This window comes from Convolutriloba macropyga, chromosome 8 (assembly GCF_964194025.1).
Source record: "Convolutriloba macropyga chromosome 8, txConMacr16.3, whole genome shotgun sequence".
NCBI lineage: Eukaryota > Metazoa > Xenacoelomorpha > Acoela > Convolutidae > Convolutriloba > Convolutriloba macropyga.
In genome coordinates, this window is record NC_134475.1 from 6979002 (window position 1) to 6998237 (window position 19236).

Genomic DNA, 19236 nt, shown 5'->3' on the forward strand with positions numbered 1-19236 from the left:
ATTATTCATATGCTATATATAAAATTATTTTGAAATGCTCTTATAAATTCAGCAATTGCAGCACGCATCAGCGTGTAATGAAATCGCTGAAAGATTCCCCTTACAGAACTTCAATTAGATACAAATTACTTGATTTTTCTTTGCACGTATGATGTAAGAGTTTGAAAACCTTACAAAAAGTATCGGTTTTTAGTGGCCATGAAGAACACAGAAAATGCTAAAAGTTGAATAGAAGAGCACATAGCACAGCAAAAAAGAAGAATGTGGAAAATAAGTGATAACAAACATCAATTAAAGCAAAACAATTATTTATAAACATTGTTTTATAAACTTGATCCGCCCCATAAACTAGTTTCATTCTTATGAGAACTGAATGAGAACTAAACAAGGAGGCTCGGTAATGTGCGATCGCATAGAAGGTTCCGAACCCTCTCATCCACAATTTTGACATAATTCTCCAGCAAATGAAGAACAGATAGAAAAACCCAAAAATTCAAGTATTTTTCAAAAAAATTGTTGTATGAACAAAAAGATAGCCTCCAAAGCAAATAAATCAATGGAGTAAAAAATGATGCATTAAATTATTGAGATATATCAATATTAAGAAAGCGAGTCAAGACGAACAGCAAAATTTAACAACAAGAACCACAACAAACATTAATTACATCAAAAACTTTATGTCCGTTTTAAAAAACAGAACCTAATAACAAAGTCATAATATAGTCAGATTAAACTGAAAATAAACAAAATAACTTCGCCAGAAAAGATATAGGACCAGTCCATAATAAGGCTTGGTAACAGTTACACAATAAAGAACAAAAACAGTAAATTTGAAAAATTCGCTTATAATTATTAAAAACAATTAAATTCAAAGTTAAACCATTAGAAATCAAATAAAATATCGCATTGGATTACAATTACCAATGCTTTTATAGAAGGGGTTTAACAACTGTCGATATTACATTGTTTATGCTGTTACAAAAAGAACAACAAATAGACAACAAACAAAAAATCAATTAAAACTTGCCAGAAAACGCTTTTGAAGCCGTAAAGCCATAAATTGGCGCCCAAACTATGTTCGATTGCACCTTCTTCGAACACTGAAAAGGTATTATGTGACCTCTCATTAATGAAACAAGTTAACAAGTAGTCAAAAAGGGAAAAAAAGGCAAAATTAAGTAACATTTTTTTTCGAAAAAAAAATTGTTTCCAGACATGAAAGCCATTAATTACAAAATGAAATAATAAAACAGGTTCGTTTACTCTTCCAAAGGAAGCCCATGAGATTTGCAAAAATCCAGAATATGTCTTACGTCTATAAAAGGAACGTCAAATATGACAAAAATCAAAAATTAAATTATTTTTTTTGTGAAAAACCTGTGTCGAAGCCAGTAAAGGCATAACGAATTCTTTAAAACATTAGATTTTGTGATACCAATCATTTTTGGCACCTTCTTTTGACAACAATAATGTCATATTTGGCCTGTAATTAACGAGACTAAGTAACAAACAGACAGAAAGAACCAATTACGAAATTAATGTTTTTTTAATTTTGGAAAACAATGGTTTTCAAAGTCATGAAAGCCATCAGCTATCTACTAATATCAGAAAATCGGCTCATCTATTCTTCCATGAAAGCCAATGAGACGGGGTACTTGTACAGGATATTTCAAACAACTAAAAAGACAAAGTAAAAACGACAGTTAAAGACAAAATTGAAAAGTTCAATTAAATTCTTCGAGAAAGTATTGTCGAAGCCGTTAAAACTTCCTATCCTAAAATATTTGAATATTATCGATTGTGTCTATTTTAAACGCCAATAACGTTAAAAATTCAAATTATTCGAGAAAGTAGTGTCGAAGACGTTAAAACCGAAATCGAAATCTTTAAGGATTTTAATAGTATCAATGGTGACTTATTTTGAACGCCAATAATGTGATATATGAACTGTCAATAACATGATAATGCGACAAAAATAGAAGACATGAAAAATGCGCAAAAAGCTAAAAATTAGAAAAAATGTAAAATCTAGTAAAATCAAAGCCAGAAAACCAGAGTTTGAGGCATAAAACCTCAATAAAGATTGAGTTTGAATTTAGTAGAAAGAATAAGCATCCTTTCATTGCTGACACTAAGCTACAAGTTGACAAAAAAGAAAAAATGGAATCAAAGTTCAATAAGTCATTTTTTATTTAAAAATCAAATATTTTTAGAAGTCAAAACGACCATAAGCTTTCAAGTAACAGAGTAGATACAATAATTTGGAGCTAATTAGGAAGCCAATTGAACCTATCACTAGTAAGCTTTAATTTGAAATGTTCTGTTATTTAATTAACATAAAATAGATCAATTTTTTTAAAAAAAGACCGACTGATTATAATCCAAATTATTTTTGGATTGTAACAGTCCAAGAACTATCCAAAACTAGCCCTGCTGATGCTGTTTGTCCATTCAGAAGAACTAACTTTTCGAATGTCATAGATAGATATTTTGTTAGTTAAAAAATCAAAAATAAATGCTGCGTTTTTGATAGTCAACGAGTAAAGTTAGCAAAAAACAGTAAAGTTTTAATTACAGAGCAATCTCAACGGAAGTTGAAGTAGAAATTGCCCCCTTTGGAATCTACAACGATTGTGTTAGTGGTGTTTGGGTGTGCATTTCCTGCAATTTTAATCAAATTGGACTGAAGAAACTTATTTCGTGCTGTTTTTGATGAAAAGTCTGGATTTTGAAATATTTAGCCAGATTTTTTGACAAAGAAATTAAATAGAAATAGCCGACAATATTTTCTCTCCTTAAATATAAAATCAACAAGACTTTCTTTTAAAAAATTCTAGCAAATTTTAGCAAAATTGGCGAAATTTTTCTGTCAAAATTCCGAAAAATGTGAATAAAATCAACGGAATTCACACTCTATTTTTTCAAAAGTTTAAACCTCGATAACTCCCTGTAAAAAACGAAAACCAAAAAATTTTTTTAATTCCATATTCTACGCTGGACAAGCTTTCTAATGATATCAGTTTCAACTCTCTACGATGAATATATCGATCGGCCAAAATCGACTGAACAAAAAAACCCATTTGAGTATATAGTTCCTCCCCCCCCCCCCCCCCCCCCCCCTCAAGAGGGGTCGGAACAAAAAAATGATAAAAACTGAAAATCTTACTAGATTGTTTTAGCAGTCTAAAATGCGGTCAAAAGCTAGATTGACATGCATCTTCTATAAAAGGATGGACTATTAAACGCTACAGACAAGAATACGACACCACAACCCATGTCTATTATCTTGATTGGTTACTTTGAAAAAAAAAACAATCGACTACAGCTTGCTTTGCAAAAACAAAACAACTGACTACAGTTTGCGTTGCTTAACTTAATCACACGGAGGCTAGTCCCAGAGGGCGAGAACGATGGGGGAATGGCAAAAGGGGGTACGGTTGCTTCAAACTGCAGCAGCTGCGCTGAAACTCACACTTAGAGCTTACATAAATTATAAAAGAGCTGCTCAGAGACTTAATGCCCTAGGGCTTAAAAGATATCAGGTTATTGAACACGAAAAAAGTCAACCTATCGCTCATGCGAGCAAACGAACCTTGGAAAATGTTTTGGCTAAACTGTCCACAACATTGCATAAATAAATACACAGATGTTTACAATAATTCCTTCAAACTTCCTTCGAGACCAGTAAAAAATTTACAAGATGTGTTGCTTCAGTCTGACATTTTAACCACTAATATACAATACTTTGATTCTCTTCGCTCATAATCGCTTGTATATTAGCAACAAACTTTCTTTCAGAAAGAGAGCAATTTAGATCACTCAAAAATGAAGAACTCTAGCATGAAAAGTCACTCAAGAAGTCAAAGAATGTTCTACGACAGAAGGGTCAAGCAAAAATTTTGCATTAAAAAAGACCCACATGTTTACAATAATTGCATGAAACTTCGTTCGAGAGCAATTAAACAACGAGTACAATTCAATAGTGTACCTCTTTTCATCTTAATTCCCTTGCGCGCTATTTCATGCGTTCATATAAGCACAACCCAAAAACCAGATCAATCCTTAACCTTTTTACAAAACGGCTCCCAACAGAAAATTTAGATTGGTACACGAAATCGACAGCTCAAATTCTTCTCAAAACCCAAATCCTATTTTACTTCTCGAGAAAAAAAACAAAATAATAAATAAAAGTGTAAATTAAACTGAACTCTAATTTATCAATTCCGATTATTCGCTAATGCAGTGATATGGCAATAGTTAGATATGGCTTCAGTTTTGGGGATACGTGATCAATCCTAAAATTGTAGTTCCGTTCTTTGAGGAGAATTTGGCGCCGAAGTTCCCCTCGAGTTCTGATATTCGACAAAGTCTCTGTTCAGAGAACTCGAGAGCTGCGCTGGGCGATCTGGGCTGTCTAATCCTCCGCTCGCAACGGTGACGCTGAAGTCCATAACTCTCGACCTTTCACTTGAAACCTTGGGCGTCGCATGTACCTTCAATGCCTCAGAACTTTCATGAGCGTTCGATATTTTATACTTTCCTTCATCGCATTTGAATTGCTGAACTGGAAAACAGTGTTGGACAAAAATGACAGCCAGGCCAGACCCAATTAGACCTCCTACCATGACGTCCAATAAATGGTGGTGGTTGTCGGCGACGCGAGTAAACGCCACAAACCATGAGGTGACCAGGAAACACACCTGCAGAAGTGTCTTGATCATACAGATTGAGTTGAACGGATGCAGAAACTTTTGCAGATATGTAACTCCGAAGACCCCAGCGAATAGTGCAATTGACGCATGACCTTAAACAATTGAGCGCTGATAACTAACTAAAATCATGGACTAATTTTTAAAAATTCTGCTTACTGTACTGGTTGTTTGTTACAACTGAATTCCGAAAAACAACCACAACACAACAACCAGAATATAACCACAAAAATTTTGGCAACCAATTAAAATCCACTCAGCAATTTAAAAAGGACCACTTTAAAAAGCGCCACTTAACATATTACATCATTAGACTATTAGAACTACTAACAGATCATTAAACTATTAGAACTGCTAAAATATCATTAAACTATTGGAACTACTAAAATATCATCAAACTATTAGAACTGATACCTGGAATATGACACTGATCCTACAGAATTATAATACGTAAATTACATTACGAATCTCTTCTCGCAACCATTCAAAGAAGTAATGCGCCAAAAATGTATAAAAAAATTAGTCCTGTAAAAACCTCAAAAACAGATCGCTTTCGTGATGTATTATGATTTTTTTCTGCCGAAATTTCAAATCTTTGCAATTTTTATCAAAAGACATATCGGCAAAACGGGAAAAAATTTGCCAGTTTATTTTTTCACATATTTTGCCAACGTATTCCTTGTCTAGAACAATTAAGGAGAACAGCGGTCTATACCAAGGTCAAGGGGGGCTATTGGGCAAGGGCGAGGTAGGAGTGCATTTTACTTTCTAAAAAAAACGATGTACAAAAACGTTTTGGCATTTTCAAGCAAACAATCTGCCGCATACGCAATCAAAGAAAACCTTTGTATAAAAACCATAGCCGGCAGATTACCCGAATAACTGCGAAAGAATAGATAGAAACATCTATAACGATAGAAACAACAGATAGATAGATAGATAAAATACAGATAGAAACAGATATGAAAAAAAACTTATCGCTGCCAACATTTATTCAAAGGGGTAGTACAATTGAGAACAATTTTGCGTGCAAAAATTATTGACGATGTAGAGGTTCGAACCCCCCAGCCCTGGCGTCGAAACGACTGCATTATCCACTACGCTACAAGTCCCTTATGCACTCTTATATTACAACCAACTTTGTTTTAGCAATAGACATAAAATCTGAATGCGAGCGATTAAGGTCAAGCGAAAAGCAAAAAATCAAGAGTGAAAGAGTGACTGAAAACGTGAAGCGAAAGAATGTTCTAGAACAAAATGTAAAACGAAAAGAGCGTCAGACGACAAAAAACATAACCGGAAGAATTCCGGAAACAACTCGAAATGGTATCCACCGAAATAACTGGTTTTTCAAAAAGCTTATCCCTCCAAGCAGAAGGGCTCAATACAGAGATAGTAACCATCTTAAGTCAAACAAAGAAAGAAAATTTCGGCAAAATGAATAAAATTTAGGAAATTTTTCATGCAATATAAGTACACATACAAACGAAAAGCTATGTTTCATACAACGAAAACTAGTTATTCAGACTCAAAAAATACGCAAAGCCTTAATGAGCTTACAAACATCTCTAATTTTGAAAAGGAGAAAAACTGAGAACAAAATTGAGAAAAATTTAATGAATTTTTCTCTAATTTCATAGAAAGAGACAAAAAGAAACTGTAGCAAAAGAAACTTGTATCCCTTGTACTAAAAAAAAATCTACATGAAGAGGCTTTAATTCAATTGCCAATAAAATCGAAAGAACAATACAATAGGCTAAAAATCGCAAAGTTTCAAATTAATTGAAAAAAAAAGAATAAAAAAGGTATACAGGCAAAAAACCGTTTAAAATCAAAACCAAAACCCCATTATTATTCGTAGAAAGTATTTATCAGTCAAAAGGTTTAAACGACATTTCAAGCAAATTCTCAGTGCTGCACTAAGTCAAATGAAACCAATTGCAAACAAAATCTAAGAAAGGCTAAAATCCTTACTTTCAAATAAACTGATAAAAGCAGAGTTGATAAGAACTGTAGGAAAATTTCTCAGGAAAATGATACATTTCTCAGGACTGATACATGCTTGAATGCTGGGAATAAGGACAAAAACAAAAACACATGATAAAAAACAAAGACTTGTTCTTGACTTTTGAAATTTAAAAATCGAATTAGAAAATGAAGTAGAAAAACAATTGCACGTAATTATTTAGCATAAAATAATATAGCTATCGTATAGATAAAAAAGTAGAAAAATAATTCAAAAATTGGAAACAAAATATTTTGCAATAAAATTTTCAAAAAATTCAAAATTGCCTTTATGAAAAAAAATCCCGCAGAACATCAAATACTAAATGCAACAAAATTGTTCAATTAATATCAAATGTATATTAGGATCCCTGACAGCGCACAAAAAGACTTCTCCAGTTATTAAATCCAAAACAAAAAATGAGAACAGTTGGACAAAAAGCTGCCAAAATTGTGCCAAACGCTGCATGTGTACAATTATACGAAACAAACACTTCACGTTATAAAGATACATTCAATGCATGAAATATCAAAATTATATCGCCATATGCACTGATTTTTGAAAAGTTACACTTCCGCAACATTTGCCGACTCAAAAACTCAGTCTGTTTTGTGTTCAAATTCAATTCTTCTCCAGCTTGAAAAAAATGATTTACTTTAATTTACTTTGCAAAATCGAACTCAGCTACAAAATAAAGAACGGTATCATAAGCATAAAAATCATAGTTCAAATCCAGTATTAAATTATCTTCTAAAGGCCGAAGAAAACAAGAAAAAGCAGTGGAACCAAAACCGATCCCCGCCGAACACTTGTCGACATTTTGATTCTATTAGAAAAGACTCCATTGATGGCAAAGATTTTGAGAGCAGCTGGTCAAAATATCCGTCTGCAGGTCTGAAACAAGCAATCGTATTCCTAAGAGATTGGAAAGAAGAGAGGACTTCAAAAGCAGATAACAGATCAAGTTCAATGTTAATAATTGACTTATAATCGTCTTTATTTGAGACTGAGCAGAGCTTTTTCAGTAGAAAAAGAACTCCTATAGGCGCTTTGGTATTTACTCAATAAATAATTAGATTCCAAATAATGTGACAGTTTATCATAAACAGCTTTTTCAATTCATTTGGCAAAACGCAGGTTGGTTACAGGCCGATAGCTTGATAGGATCACTGAATCAAGGTTTAGTTCAACATTGGCCTGAAAAAGCCTTCTTTCAAGTTTTCGGGGAAAAACTCACCTCCAAGAGCCAAATTAATGATTTTTGCGAAGAAAAATGTTATATTTCGACATTTTGTAAAACTTACCAGAAAAGATATTATTAGTAGAAGTGCTCATTGATGTCCCGGAGATCAAGTTAACAAAATAGTTGTCTGATAGCTCAATGAAATACGCCATTGGCGTGCCAAATGAGTGATCAACATTTACACTATCAACAAAGGGCACAGCTTTAAGAACCGCTTCAGTTATTGAACAATTCTACGAAATTAATTGTACAACCTATCTTTCTTGAGGGCTCTCCATCGGTTCCTCCTCAAACTCTCTTCACCACAGAATACTTCTGATCGGGTTTGTGCAACTCAAGCAAAATTTAAGGTATTCGGTTTGTTTTTATTTTCTTGAAAATATCAAAATACGAAGTGATTGAACTCAAATACAGATTTCTGTCTTGCAAAGATGACATATTTCTGTACACTTTTTCCTGCTTTCTTTTTAATCTTTCTAGCACTCTCAATTCAACATCGAAGAACTGGCAGCTGTGAATACTTTGTTCTTGATCGAGTTGGATGGTTTTCATTTACGTAATTGTATTCATTAGAAGCGATTTCTCCAGGCCGATTTTGCATTCTTTGACCACTTAGTTGCTAAAAGCTTTTGTATCAAATTTCCTCCAATTTCGATAATTAATCAATTGTTTTCAATTATATCCCATTCCTTACCATGTATATTGAGAGTCTGAGAAAAATATCACATCCGGTAGGATTTAAGACATCAAGATGATCTAATTCAATGCCCGTAGTCATTGTTATGATCCAATATCCCACCAGATTTATGCGTAGAAACATTAACATACTTACTCCAAGAACAGCACTTATCAAGAAAAACGCCAATTGTAGGCGTCATCAATTAAGACGACATTGACATCGCCAAGAATCAAAATTTAATCAAAAAAGGCAGTTAAAGTGTTAGCCTAATTGTTGTGATAAATATATTAAATAGATTTGTTATGGCAAAATCCTTGTACTGGGGACCTCCAATGGGAGGGTTTTAGAGGCAAGGTTCGGGTATGGTTCGTTAGAGTCAAGGTCCGACTCATCGCATCAGGTCGTATCATTCTAACAGATTTCTTTTTTAGAACAATTTCTTGTGTTTTTGAATGTTAGCAGGCTCCGTGAATGGGATGTTTTGATGCCAACCAACTTCCTTCATCACATCAGGTCGTACCATTCTAATTGATTTCATTTTTAGAGCATTTTTTTTTGTGTTTTGAATGTTAGCAGGCTCTGTGAATGGGACGTTTTGATGCCTACCCTCTTCCCTCCAGCTGCTCGGACTTGGTCTTGGGTACTTCTCGTACCAAATATATAGACGAGGGTCAAGTAAAGGGTTGTGTTCACTCCTATCGAGTTGCTAAACTGCTAGATCTCTGTGAGGTTATCAATAAATACCCAGACCAGAAGCTGAACACTGTTGTAGTAATTGCCGGCTTCAATGATCACCGTAGTAGTATTGAAACTTTCATAGAGCATTGGAAATTCCTCATTCAGCTGATTAATGTTAAATTTAGCCCAAGTAATTTGATTGTTCCCAAAGTTATACCCACCAGCTGTAATCGCCTCATAAATAAGAAAATCAGTGCCCTTAACTACGCTTTGTATAATTATATTGATTCTTGTGCCCTAAAGTTGTTTATTGTTTCACCCTCATTTAGAAATGTTCTTGAACTTAACCTGTTCTGTAAAGACACCGTGCACTTCTCCTTTCATGGAAACAACGTTTTCACTATTATTCTGTTTAACATCATTCAATACTTTAAGTATCGTTGCTGTTATTACTCTCCTGTAATTAACTTAATCTAGTCCCCCTCAGTGCAGCCTTCCCAACTCCTAGCCCGCAGCTTGATGGCTGATCAAACCCATTGTCCACTCTGCAAGGGTCCCCTACGTAGGGGAGGCGTCTGGTGTCATACATGTTATAAATATTTGCACGTGAAATGCAGTGGTCTAGCCGCAGCGAAAGATTGGACCGAAAACTTCAGCTGCAAAAACTGCTCTGAGATCACCGCAGCCACCGAAACAGCAATCGCAACGCCGGCACCACACAACGCTCTGACCGTTCCCGACACTGCACTCATAGATCCTGCAACATCGCACGCCCCCGAACGTTCCGTCGCCGCAGCATCGAATAATTTTTGGGACCACTTCCAGCCTCATCACGCGGTAACAGTAAGCGAAATATACCGCAAGGTCGTCACTTGGAAGCCCTCGTTCTTCACGCTCGGTAAGAACAAGACAGGGGAACAGTTCGCCGAAGCCCTTCACAGTGTCCTCTCCCCGATTGCCGTAAACACGGATAGATCCGATATATCTCTGACCCTCTGTATGATACTTCCGCACCTAACCCTCAGTCGAACAAAGAACACGGACGATGGATCGAACAATAAGACCATCAAGCGTAGACTGCAAGCATGGTACAGCTGCAACTTCTCAGAACTGTTCTTTGAAGCGAAGGCAATCCAAATGAGAATGAATTCAAGGAACAAACAGCAGCACTCTGACCTCAAGATGTTCAACAATTTCATGTCTCGTGGTAAGATCAGTAATGGCATTCGCGTTCTTTCGGATGAGCACAAAGGCGGCGTGCTCGCACCTACCGATCTCATAGACGGTAGACCGGTCCTCGAGATTTTACGCGACAAACATCCTGAAGGTCAACCCTTGGAGCCCAACTGCATTCAGAGCGAACATCCACGCACGCTTCCTTACCACCCCGCTGTCTTCGACAAAATCAGTGCCAGGCTCGTCCGAAAGCATGCAATGAAGACTCATGGCAGTGCCGGGCCTTCAGGTCTCGATGCCGATGACTGGCGTAGACTACTTTCTGCTTTCGGGCAAACCTCCACGAACCTGTGCAAGCTTGTTGCCAAGTTTGCTAAGAGGCTGGCCACGTCCATAATACCACTGGATGATTTGATTACATACAATGGTTGTCGACTAGTGGCTCTGGATAAATGTCCAGGTGTGAGACCTATTGGTATTGGTGAAGTGATGCGTCGCATCACCGGACGCATAATCGTCGACTGCATCAGGCAAGATCTAACATCCCTCGGTGGAAACATGCAACTGTGTCTGGGCCAGAAATGTGGCATAGAACATGCCATACATTCGCTTCGCCACAGTTTTGATGATCCCGAAAACGAAGCAATTCTTCTAATTGATGCCAAAAACGCTTTTAACGTGCTCAATAGACGAACAGCATTAGAGAACGTGAAAGCCTTATGCCCATCTTTGCATGTTGCCTTACAGAATTCCTATAGCCACCCGTCTCATCTCTACATCGGTAAGTCGACCATACTGTCTCAGGAAGGTACGACACAAGGCGATCCCCTTGCGATGGCAATGTATGGAATCGCAATCCTACCCCTAATAACAAGACTTCATAATGACTCTTTGACACAAAAAATGGTATGCTGATGATGGTAGCGTCGTCGGTAAGTTAGAAGATATCAGGGCACTCTTCGACAAGCTCACTGAGCTCGGTCCCAAGTATGGATATCTTGTCAATCCTCCGAAGTGTCAGTTGATAATTAAGCCAGGAGGCGAGCGCCAAGCGTCAACTGTGTTTGCAGGCACAAATGTGGAAATCACGCAGGGCGCTCGAGTCCTGGGATCAGTTATCGGAAGCTCTGAGGCCAGTAAAAATTTCCTGAAAGATGCAAATATATAGACGTACCAAATATATAGACGAGGGTCAAGTAAAGGGTTGTGTTCACTCCTATCGAGTTGCTAAACTGCTAGATCTCTGTGAGGTTATCAATAAATACCCAGACCAGAAGCTGAACACTGTTGTAGTAATTGCCGGCTTCAATGATCACCGTAGTAGTATTGAAACTTTCATAGAGCATTGGAAATTCCTCATTCAGCTGATTATTGTTAAATTTAGCCCAAATAATTTGATTGTTCCCAAAGTTATACCCACCAGCTGTAATCGCCTCATAAATAAGAAAATCAGTGCCCTTAACTACGCTTTGTATAATTATATTGATTCTTGTGCCCTAAAGTTGTTTATTGTTTCACCTTCATTTAGAAATGTTCTTGAACTTAACCTGTTCTGTAAAGACACCGTGCACTTCTCCTTTCATGGAAACAACGTTTTCACTATTATTCTGTTTAACATCATTCAATACTTTAAGTATCGTTGCTGTTATTACTCTCCTGTAATTAACTTAATCTAGTCCCCCTCAGTGCAGCCTTCCCAACTCCTAGCCCGCAGCTTGATGGCTGATCAAACCCATTGTCCACTCTGCAAGGGTCCCCTACGTAGGGGAGGCGTCTGGTGTCATACATGTTATAAATATTTGCACGTGAAATGCAGTGGTCTAGCCGCAGCGAAAGATTGGACCGAAAACTTCAGCTGCAAAAACTGCTCTGAGATCACCGCAGCCACCGAAACAGCAATCGCAACGCCGGCACCACACAACGCTCTGACCGTTCCCGACACTGCACTCATAGATCCTGCAACATCGCACGCCCCCGAACGTTCCGTCGCCGCAGCATCGAATAATTTTTGGGACCACTTCCAGCCTCATCACGCGGTAACAGTGCGCGAAATATACCGCGAGGTCGTCACTTGGAAGCCCTCGTTCTTCACGCTCGGTAAGAACAAGACAGGGGAACAGTTCGCCGAAGCCCTTCACAGTGTCCTCTCCCCGATTGCCGTAAACACGGATAGATCCGATATATCTCTGACCCTCTGTATGATACTTCCGCACCTAACCCTCAGTCGAACAAAGAACACGGACGATGGATCGAACAATAAGACCATCAAGCGTAGACTGCAAGCATGGTACAGCTGCAACTTCTCAGAACTGTTCTTTGAAGCGAAGGCAATCCAAATGAGAATGAATTCAAGGAACAAACAGCAGCACTCTGACCTCAAGATGTTCAACAATTTCATGTCTCGTGGTAAGATCAGTAATGGCATTCGCGTTCTTTCGGATGAGCACAAAGGCGGCGTGCTCGCACCTACCGATCTCATAGACGGTAGACCGGTCCTCGAGATTTTACGCGACAAACATCCTGAAGGTCAACCCTTGGAGCCCAACTGCATTCAGAGCGAACATCCACGCACGCTTCCTTACCACCCCGCTGTCTTCGACAAAATCAGTGCCAGGCTCGTCCGAAAGCATGCAATGAAGACTCATGGCAGTGCCGGGCCTTCAGGTCTCGATGCCGATGACTGGCGTAGACTACTTTCTGCTTTCGGGCAAACCTCCACGAACCTGTGCAAGCTTGTTGCCAAGTTTGCTAAGAGGCTGGCCACGTCCATAATACCACTGGATGATTTGATTACATACAATGGTTGTCGACTAGTGGCTCTGGATAAATGTCCAGGTGTGAGACCTATTGGTATTGGTGAAGTGATGCGTCGCATCACCGGACGCATAATCGTCGACTGCATCAGGCAAGATCTAACATCCCTCGGTGGAAACATGCAACTGTGTCTGGGCCAGAAATGTGGCATAGAACATGCCATACATTCGCTTCGCCACAGTTTTGATGATCCCGAAAACGAAGCAATTCTTCTAATTGATGCCAAAAACGCTTTTAACGTGCTCAATAGACGAACAGCATTAGAGAACGTGAAAGCCTTATGCCCATCTTTGCATGTTGCCTTACAGAATTCCTATAGCCACCCGTCTCATCTCTACATCGGTAAGTCGACCATACTGTCTCAGGAAGGTACGACACAAGGCGATCCCCTTGCGATGGCAATGTATGGAATCGCAATCCTACCCCTAATAACAAGACTTCATAATGACTCTTTGACACAAAAAATGGTATGCTGATGATGGTAGCGTCGTCGGTAAGTTAGAAGATATCAGGGCACTCTTCGACAAGCTCACTGAGCTCGGTCCCAAGTATGGATATCTTGTCAATCCTCCGAAGTGTCAGTTGATAATTAAGCCAGGAGGCGAGCGCCAAGCGTCAACTGTGTTTGCAGGCACAAATGTGGAAATCACGCAGGGCGCTCGAGTCCTGGGATCAGTTATCGGAAGCTCTGAGGCCAGTAAAAATTTCCTGAAAGATGCAGAAACTAAATACACAAAAAGTTTAGACAGACTTGGTCAATTTGCTCTCACATCACCCCAGAATGCCTATGCATGTTTGACGAAGGGGGTTCAACAGAAGTTGAGCGTCCTCTCGCGTACTACACCTTCCATGGACGGGGTTCTGGACAAGGTGGAGGAGCGGCTTGGCCGAGTCATACCGAACATCGTCGGCAAAGAAGTAATCCAAGAGGAAAGAGAACTTTTTTCTCTCCCTCTCAGAATGGGTGGGCTTAACATCGCCCTCCCACAAGATCTTCACAAAAATCTTGAGCAATCAGTTGAACTCTCAAGACCATTGGCGTCATTCAAAAATATTCAACAATGTGAAGTAGAACAAACCAAGATCAGTCTCAGACAGAAAGCAGACAATCAACGTGAACTCATCTCGAAAAAATCCAGAATCGAAAACAATCTACCAGAAATGAAGTATACCATCCAGCTGGCCTCGGAGAAAGGAGCATCAAGCTGGCTTAACGCGCTTCCGTTGTCAAAACATGGTTTTGACCTCACGAAGACTGAGTTCCGTGATGGAATAGCACTTCGCTACACCTGGGAAGCGAAGAACACGCCAGCCATATGCCCATGCGGGAACTAATTCAGCCTCACCCATGCCCTCCATTGCGCCAAAGGCGGTTATACGCACCTACGACACAACGAAATTAGAGATGTGTTTGCAAACCTGATGGATGACGTTTGCCACGATGTACAGATAGAGCCAAAACTTCAGTCGCTCGATGGAGACATTTTCTCGAGTAATTCCACCACCACTGATGATGACGCTCGACTGGACATCAAGGCAAACGGTCTGTGGGGCTCCCGCTTTAATCGCACTTTCTTCGATGTGAAGATTTTCAACCCTCATGCGAAGAGCTGCCCTAAGACCATAAAAGATGCATGCAAATATCACGAGAGCATCAAGCGAAATAAGTACGAAGAGCGAATCCGCGAAACCGAACACAGCAGCTTCAATGCACTGGTTTTTGCTTGTTCGGGTGGTCCAGGTCCATCAGCATCGCGCGCTATGAAACAACTCGCAACCAAGATCAGCGAAAAACGCGGAGAGCCGTACGCCGACACTATAAGCTACATCCGAACGAAAATCAGCTTCGCACTTCTGAGGAGCTGTGTTCTCTGCTTGAGGTGATGTCGTGCCCTCAAGCCTCGTGTTCTCAGTGAGACTTCGATTAGCGCCGTCGTGGAGGAGGGAAGGCTGCACTGAGTGTTTGGCTGCTTATCTTTATTCATTTGCTTATTCCTTGATGTTCCATTTTTATTTTAATCCTTCCATTCTAGTTCCCTATGTGTGCTATATATATATTTATAGGTGCTTTCCTCTCCACTTGTTATTTATTTTTGTGACTGGGCCGTCTTTACACTGTCTGGAGGGGAACAGCTTGGAGTGCAGCATCCGGCTACTAAGTGCTACTCATCATGCCCTATTTTTCGACCTATATCCATCGATGCCGGATGGTGTACACGGCCCTTTATTATTTCAAAGAAAAAGCGTTAAAGTGTTCAGTCCCAAATTGAATGTCTTATTTTAGTTGTTTCCTTTTTGAACTGCATTACGAAGATATTACCAATTCATTTGTTATTTTTGTCTGAGCATTTGTTTCATTATCACTAGCTGTAATACAATCAGCGTCTGCAAGCTGGACGCTTTCGATATCACTTTTTTTAAGTCATTGATGAAAATAAGAAAGCCAAGCACTTTTCTTTCAGGTACAGCTGTTAATTGTTTCCCATAGGTTGTTTCCTATTTTCCAACTTTTTCCTTTTTTAAAACAAACTTGCCAGACACCTACTAACCGGAGGGAAAAGATTTCATAGCGTCCTCCAATTCAGTCAAATCAGCGGCACAATTGAAGCTGTCCCTTGTCATCAATGTGTTGTATTTGCAGTTTAACTGATCCCAGTCCTGAAAGGGAAGATCGTTCGGCTTACAAACGGCCAAAAAATGAGGACGATATTCTCCGACAGCTATCTTGGTGATGTCTGTTATGAGGTAGCACGTTGAATTTCCAGCAGTAAAAACCAGAAATACTATCAAATTCTCAACCCAACAGATCTTGGTTACTTTGATAAATGAAAGTAAATTTGATAGTTTGTAGGAGTCCTTCGGCGACGGTAATTTAGTTAAAGCTGCAGTGAAATAGTTAACGATCATTATAAAAACAGCCACAGGTAATATAGCTATTAGAACAAGTTCACTGCCGGACACTAGTTCCTTCTTCGTAGGATATATAATACTAGGATCGCCACAATAAACGCCCCTATCAACAACATCGGGGAATGTTAACATAATGCAATTAACAAAGCAGATATACAACAAAAGACCTGATGCGTTCAGAATAAGCGCCAGGTTTTTTGACATCAACGCCTTTCGAGAAGCCATCTGTGCAAGAATAATTTTCACCGAAACAACAACTCAGCACGGATGCTCAAACTTATGACGCTTCAAAGTTCCATTTGACAAGTTGTGTATTTACCAATAGTTGTTCTGTGCAAATAACGAAGTCGTTTACCATTTAGTATGAATAAATTGTCGGCGGAGTCAAATGAATACTGGTTTGACTTTTACTTTCGAGCTCAATGAACGCAATAATGCAAACAAAATATGAACAAAAGTAGCTAACAGAAGACATTAACATAAAGAAAGTCAGAACAATAAAAGCAAAACATAAAATATCTAAAAACAACGCTCCGACTTGTAGCAGCGTAACGAATGAAGCGTGGAAAACAATGAAGACTTGCTAAATGGCATTTCCTTGAAAATATCACCATCTGTAATTAAAACCAAAGCAACTGAAAATTTAGCAAACTCAAGAAAAAATTGCCTTCTATTGAGTTAATTAAGCCCGACGCTCGCTCACGGTTGCCATATCATTTTACCTATTGTCTACGACAGGTTAGCCACCAAAAAATCCGTGCGAAGATCTGGCAATAGCATCATAACACTCAATAAAAACACCGTTTCTAGACCAATTGGCGTCGGAGAAGTCTTGCGAAGTAGTATTGGGAACTTAAAAAAAGCATTGAAAATGATTGTTTTATTGGAGGTAATAGCCAACTTGGGCCTTTCACATTATATCCCCCAAGCTTAGTGGTCAGAAAACTGAAGCCCCTTGCAATTGGCGTCTATTGTGTGGCTGCAATAACTGTAGAGACTTGAAGAAACTCATCTTTACGTAAATAACAATAAATTTTGAACAACTCAATAACCGGTTTTTATGCGAACCCGTGGATTACTTTATCCTAAATCCTTTGTTATTATTATTATTATATCATGGTGAATATACCATAATGATGGGCTATATTGTTGTTCTTAGGGCTATTCGGGATTGCTCCCATTGTAGTTTGGTCTCAATTCCACTATCTTCTGCAATCACAGAATCCATGTACATAACACTCTCGTGGAAAGTCAGCAACAGGCGGTCCCACATAAAAAACAAAAAACGTCTTTTGAGTCCCAAGGGTCGGATAAAGTCTATTTCTGCAGGCAGACTGTTGGCAACTTTTGCAGATCGGAAATAAGTATTCTCTGAACTTCTCGGTTCTCAAGTCTTGGAATTTTGAATGATCTGAGAATTGAATAATTATGAATAATAATATAATGGTAAGACCCATGCTTTGAACCATCCGATCTGTTCATAGTATAAAATCCGTGCACTTTACGCTGTTACGGCTTTGATTGGGGGTTTCTAAAGCACTTTACTTTTCGAGTTTAAGCTGAAGAAAATGTTCAAAGCCAAAGCCTTCATTTAAATTGCGAAATAGAAATAATCAGCAAATGTTAAAGAATTGAAACAAATTGTTTTAAAGAATAAACGTATAAGAACAGTTAGTACAGATGCGGATTTGAAGAGGTTTTATTGCTTACTCGAGAAAGTCACCTCAATTTTATGAGTTCAGGTTTTGATTATTGTTGTTGGATGTGGACATATCAACGGTTTATTTTTCTTGTGTTATTTTCACCATTATCTCTAACTGATTTTTTGTGGTTATTGTTAACGGCATGGGTGCCTGTTAGTTGAAAAAACAGATAAAATGAATGTTACCTGCTTGACAAATAACGTCAATAACAAACAAGCACCCGAGCTAAACACTCTAGCTCATCTACCAGAGCGACACATTCCCTTGTTTTGGCTTTTGCTAGTTTTGTAGCCTCTTCCATCTCCCTGTTCAAAATTTCAACAAGCAGGACTCCCGCTGATTCGCAGCGTTTACTATTAATCTTTTTTAAATTAAAAGTTGGTCACGTAGTCTCCGACTTTCTAGCTTTAACTGCCGAAGCTCAGCTTCCAGCCAACACCGGTCGCTCCCAGCATTTCACTGTTGTCTATCTCTCTGCTGCTCTTCAATTTCGCCATGCAAATCATTCAGCTCCTTCAAACTGATTGACTCTCTATCCACGATATTGTGGGGCTGAAGCTGCATAAATGGAACCACCTTTGTTTTATTGGACGCCACTCCGACATTCCGGTAAACCTGGTGCATGACTATTGAATTGATTTTGTATGAATCGGGCAGCTAGCAGAAGTAGTCGCTAATTTTTGGTTCTGCCATTCCTACATATTACAAAATACAACTAATCTAGTGTATCAATTTCAATTTCGTTTAGTTTGGGCGCAGATTTATTCTTTTTTGCTTTTGAAATTAAAATGTTTGTCATACCGTCAATTGTGGTCCTTTATCTTGTCAAATTTTGTTCCCTAGAGGGTTGTTTGAGATAATCAAAATGCCCTCATTCCCCATTGGATTAATGGGTTGCAGTGAAGTTACAGGATTGGCGACACTTCGTAGCATATCGATTGACAGAAGGTGACTTCAAACTAAAGCTGATTTCCCAGGTCACATGCCAGATTTGTTTCTCGTTATAACCAAAGTATTTGGAAATAAAGAATTTTCAAACAAGCAGCCGAGCTAAACACTCTAGCTCATCTACCAGAGCGACACATTCCCTTGTTTTGGCTTTTGCTAGTTTTGTAGCCTCTTCCATCTCCCTGTTCAAAATTTCAACAAGCAGGACTCCCGCTGATTCGCAGCGTTTACTATTAATCTTTTTTAAATTAAAAGTTGGTCACGTAGTCTCCGACTTTCTAGCTTTAACTGCCGAAGCTCAGCTTCCAGCCAACACCGGTCGCTCCCAGCATTTCACTGTTGTCTATCTCTCTGCTGCTCTTCAATTTCGC

General features: G+C 38.7%; 1 protein-coding gene across 1 annotated transcript; it reads right to left on the bottom strand.

The window, feature by feature from the left end:
• Positions 1–4178: 4178 nt before the first annotated feature.
• LOC142344423 (phospholipid phosphatase 1-like) lies at positions 4179–17938 on the bottom strand. The gene is made up of 2 exons (XM_075396052.1): positions 15854–17938; positions 4179–4804 (listed from the first exon to the last, which is right to left on the bottom strand). Exons 1-2 carry the CDS (start codon positions 16437–16439, stop codon positions 4296–4298), a joined length of 1095 nt encoding a protein of 364 aa, XP_075252167.1. The 5' UTR covers positions 16440–17938; the 3' UTR covers positions 4179–4295.
• Between the last annotated feature and the right edge of the window lie 1298 nt (positions 17939–19236).

What these genes read in the sequence shown, in the direction of transcription:
- LOC142344423 (XM_075396052.1), bottom strand. Translation starts at nt 16,439, where the DNA reads ATGGCTTCTCGAAAGGCGTTGATGTCAAAAAACCTGGCGCTTATTCTG. An exon ending in TATGAAATCTTTTCCCTCCG is followed by an intron (nt 4,805 to 15,853) that starts GTTAGTAGGTGT and finishes CAATTGTTTAAG; the next exon opens with GTCATGCGTCAATTGCACTA.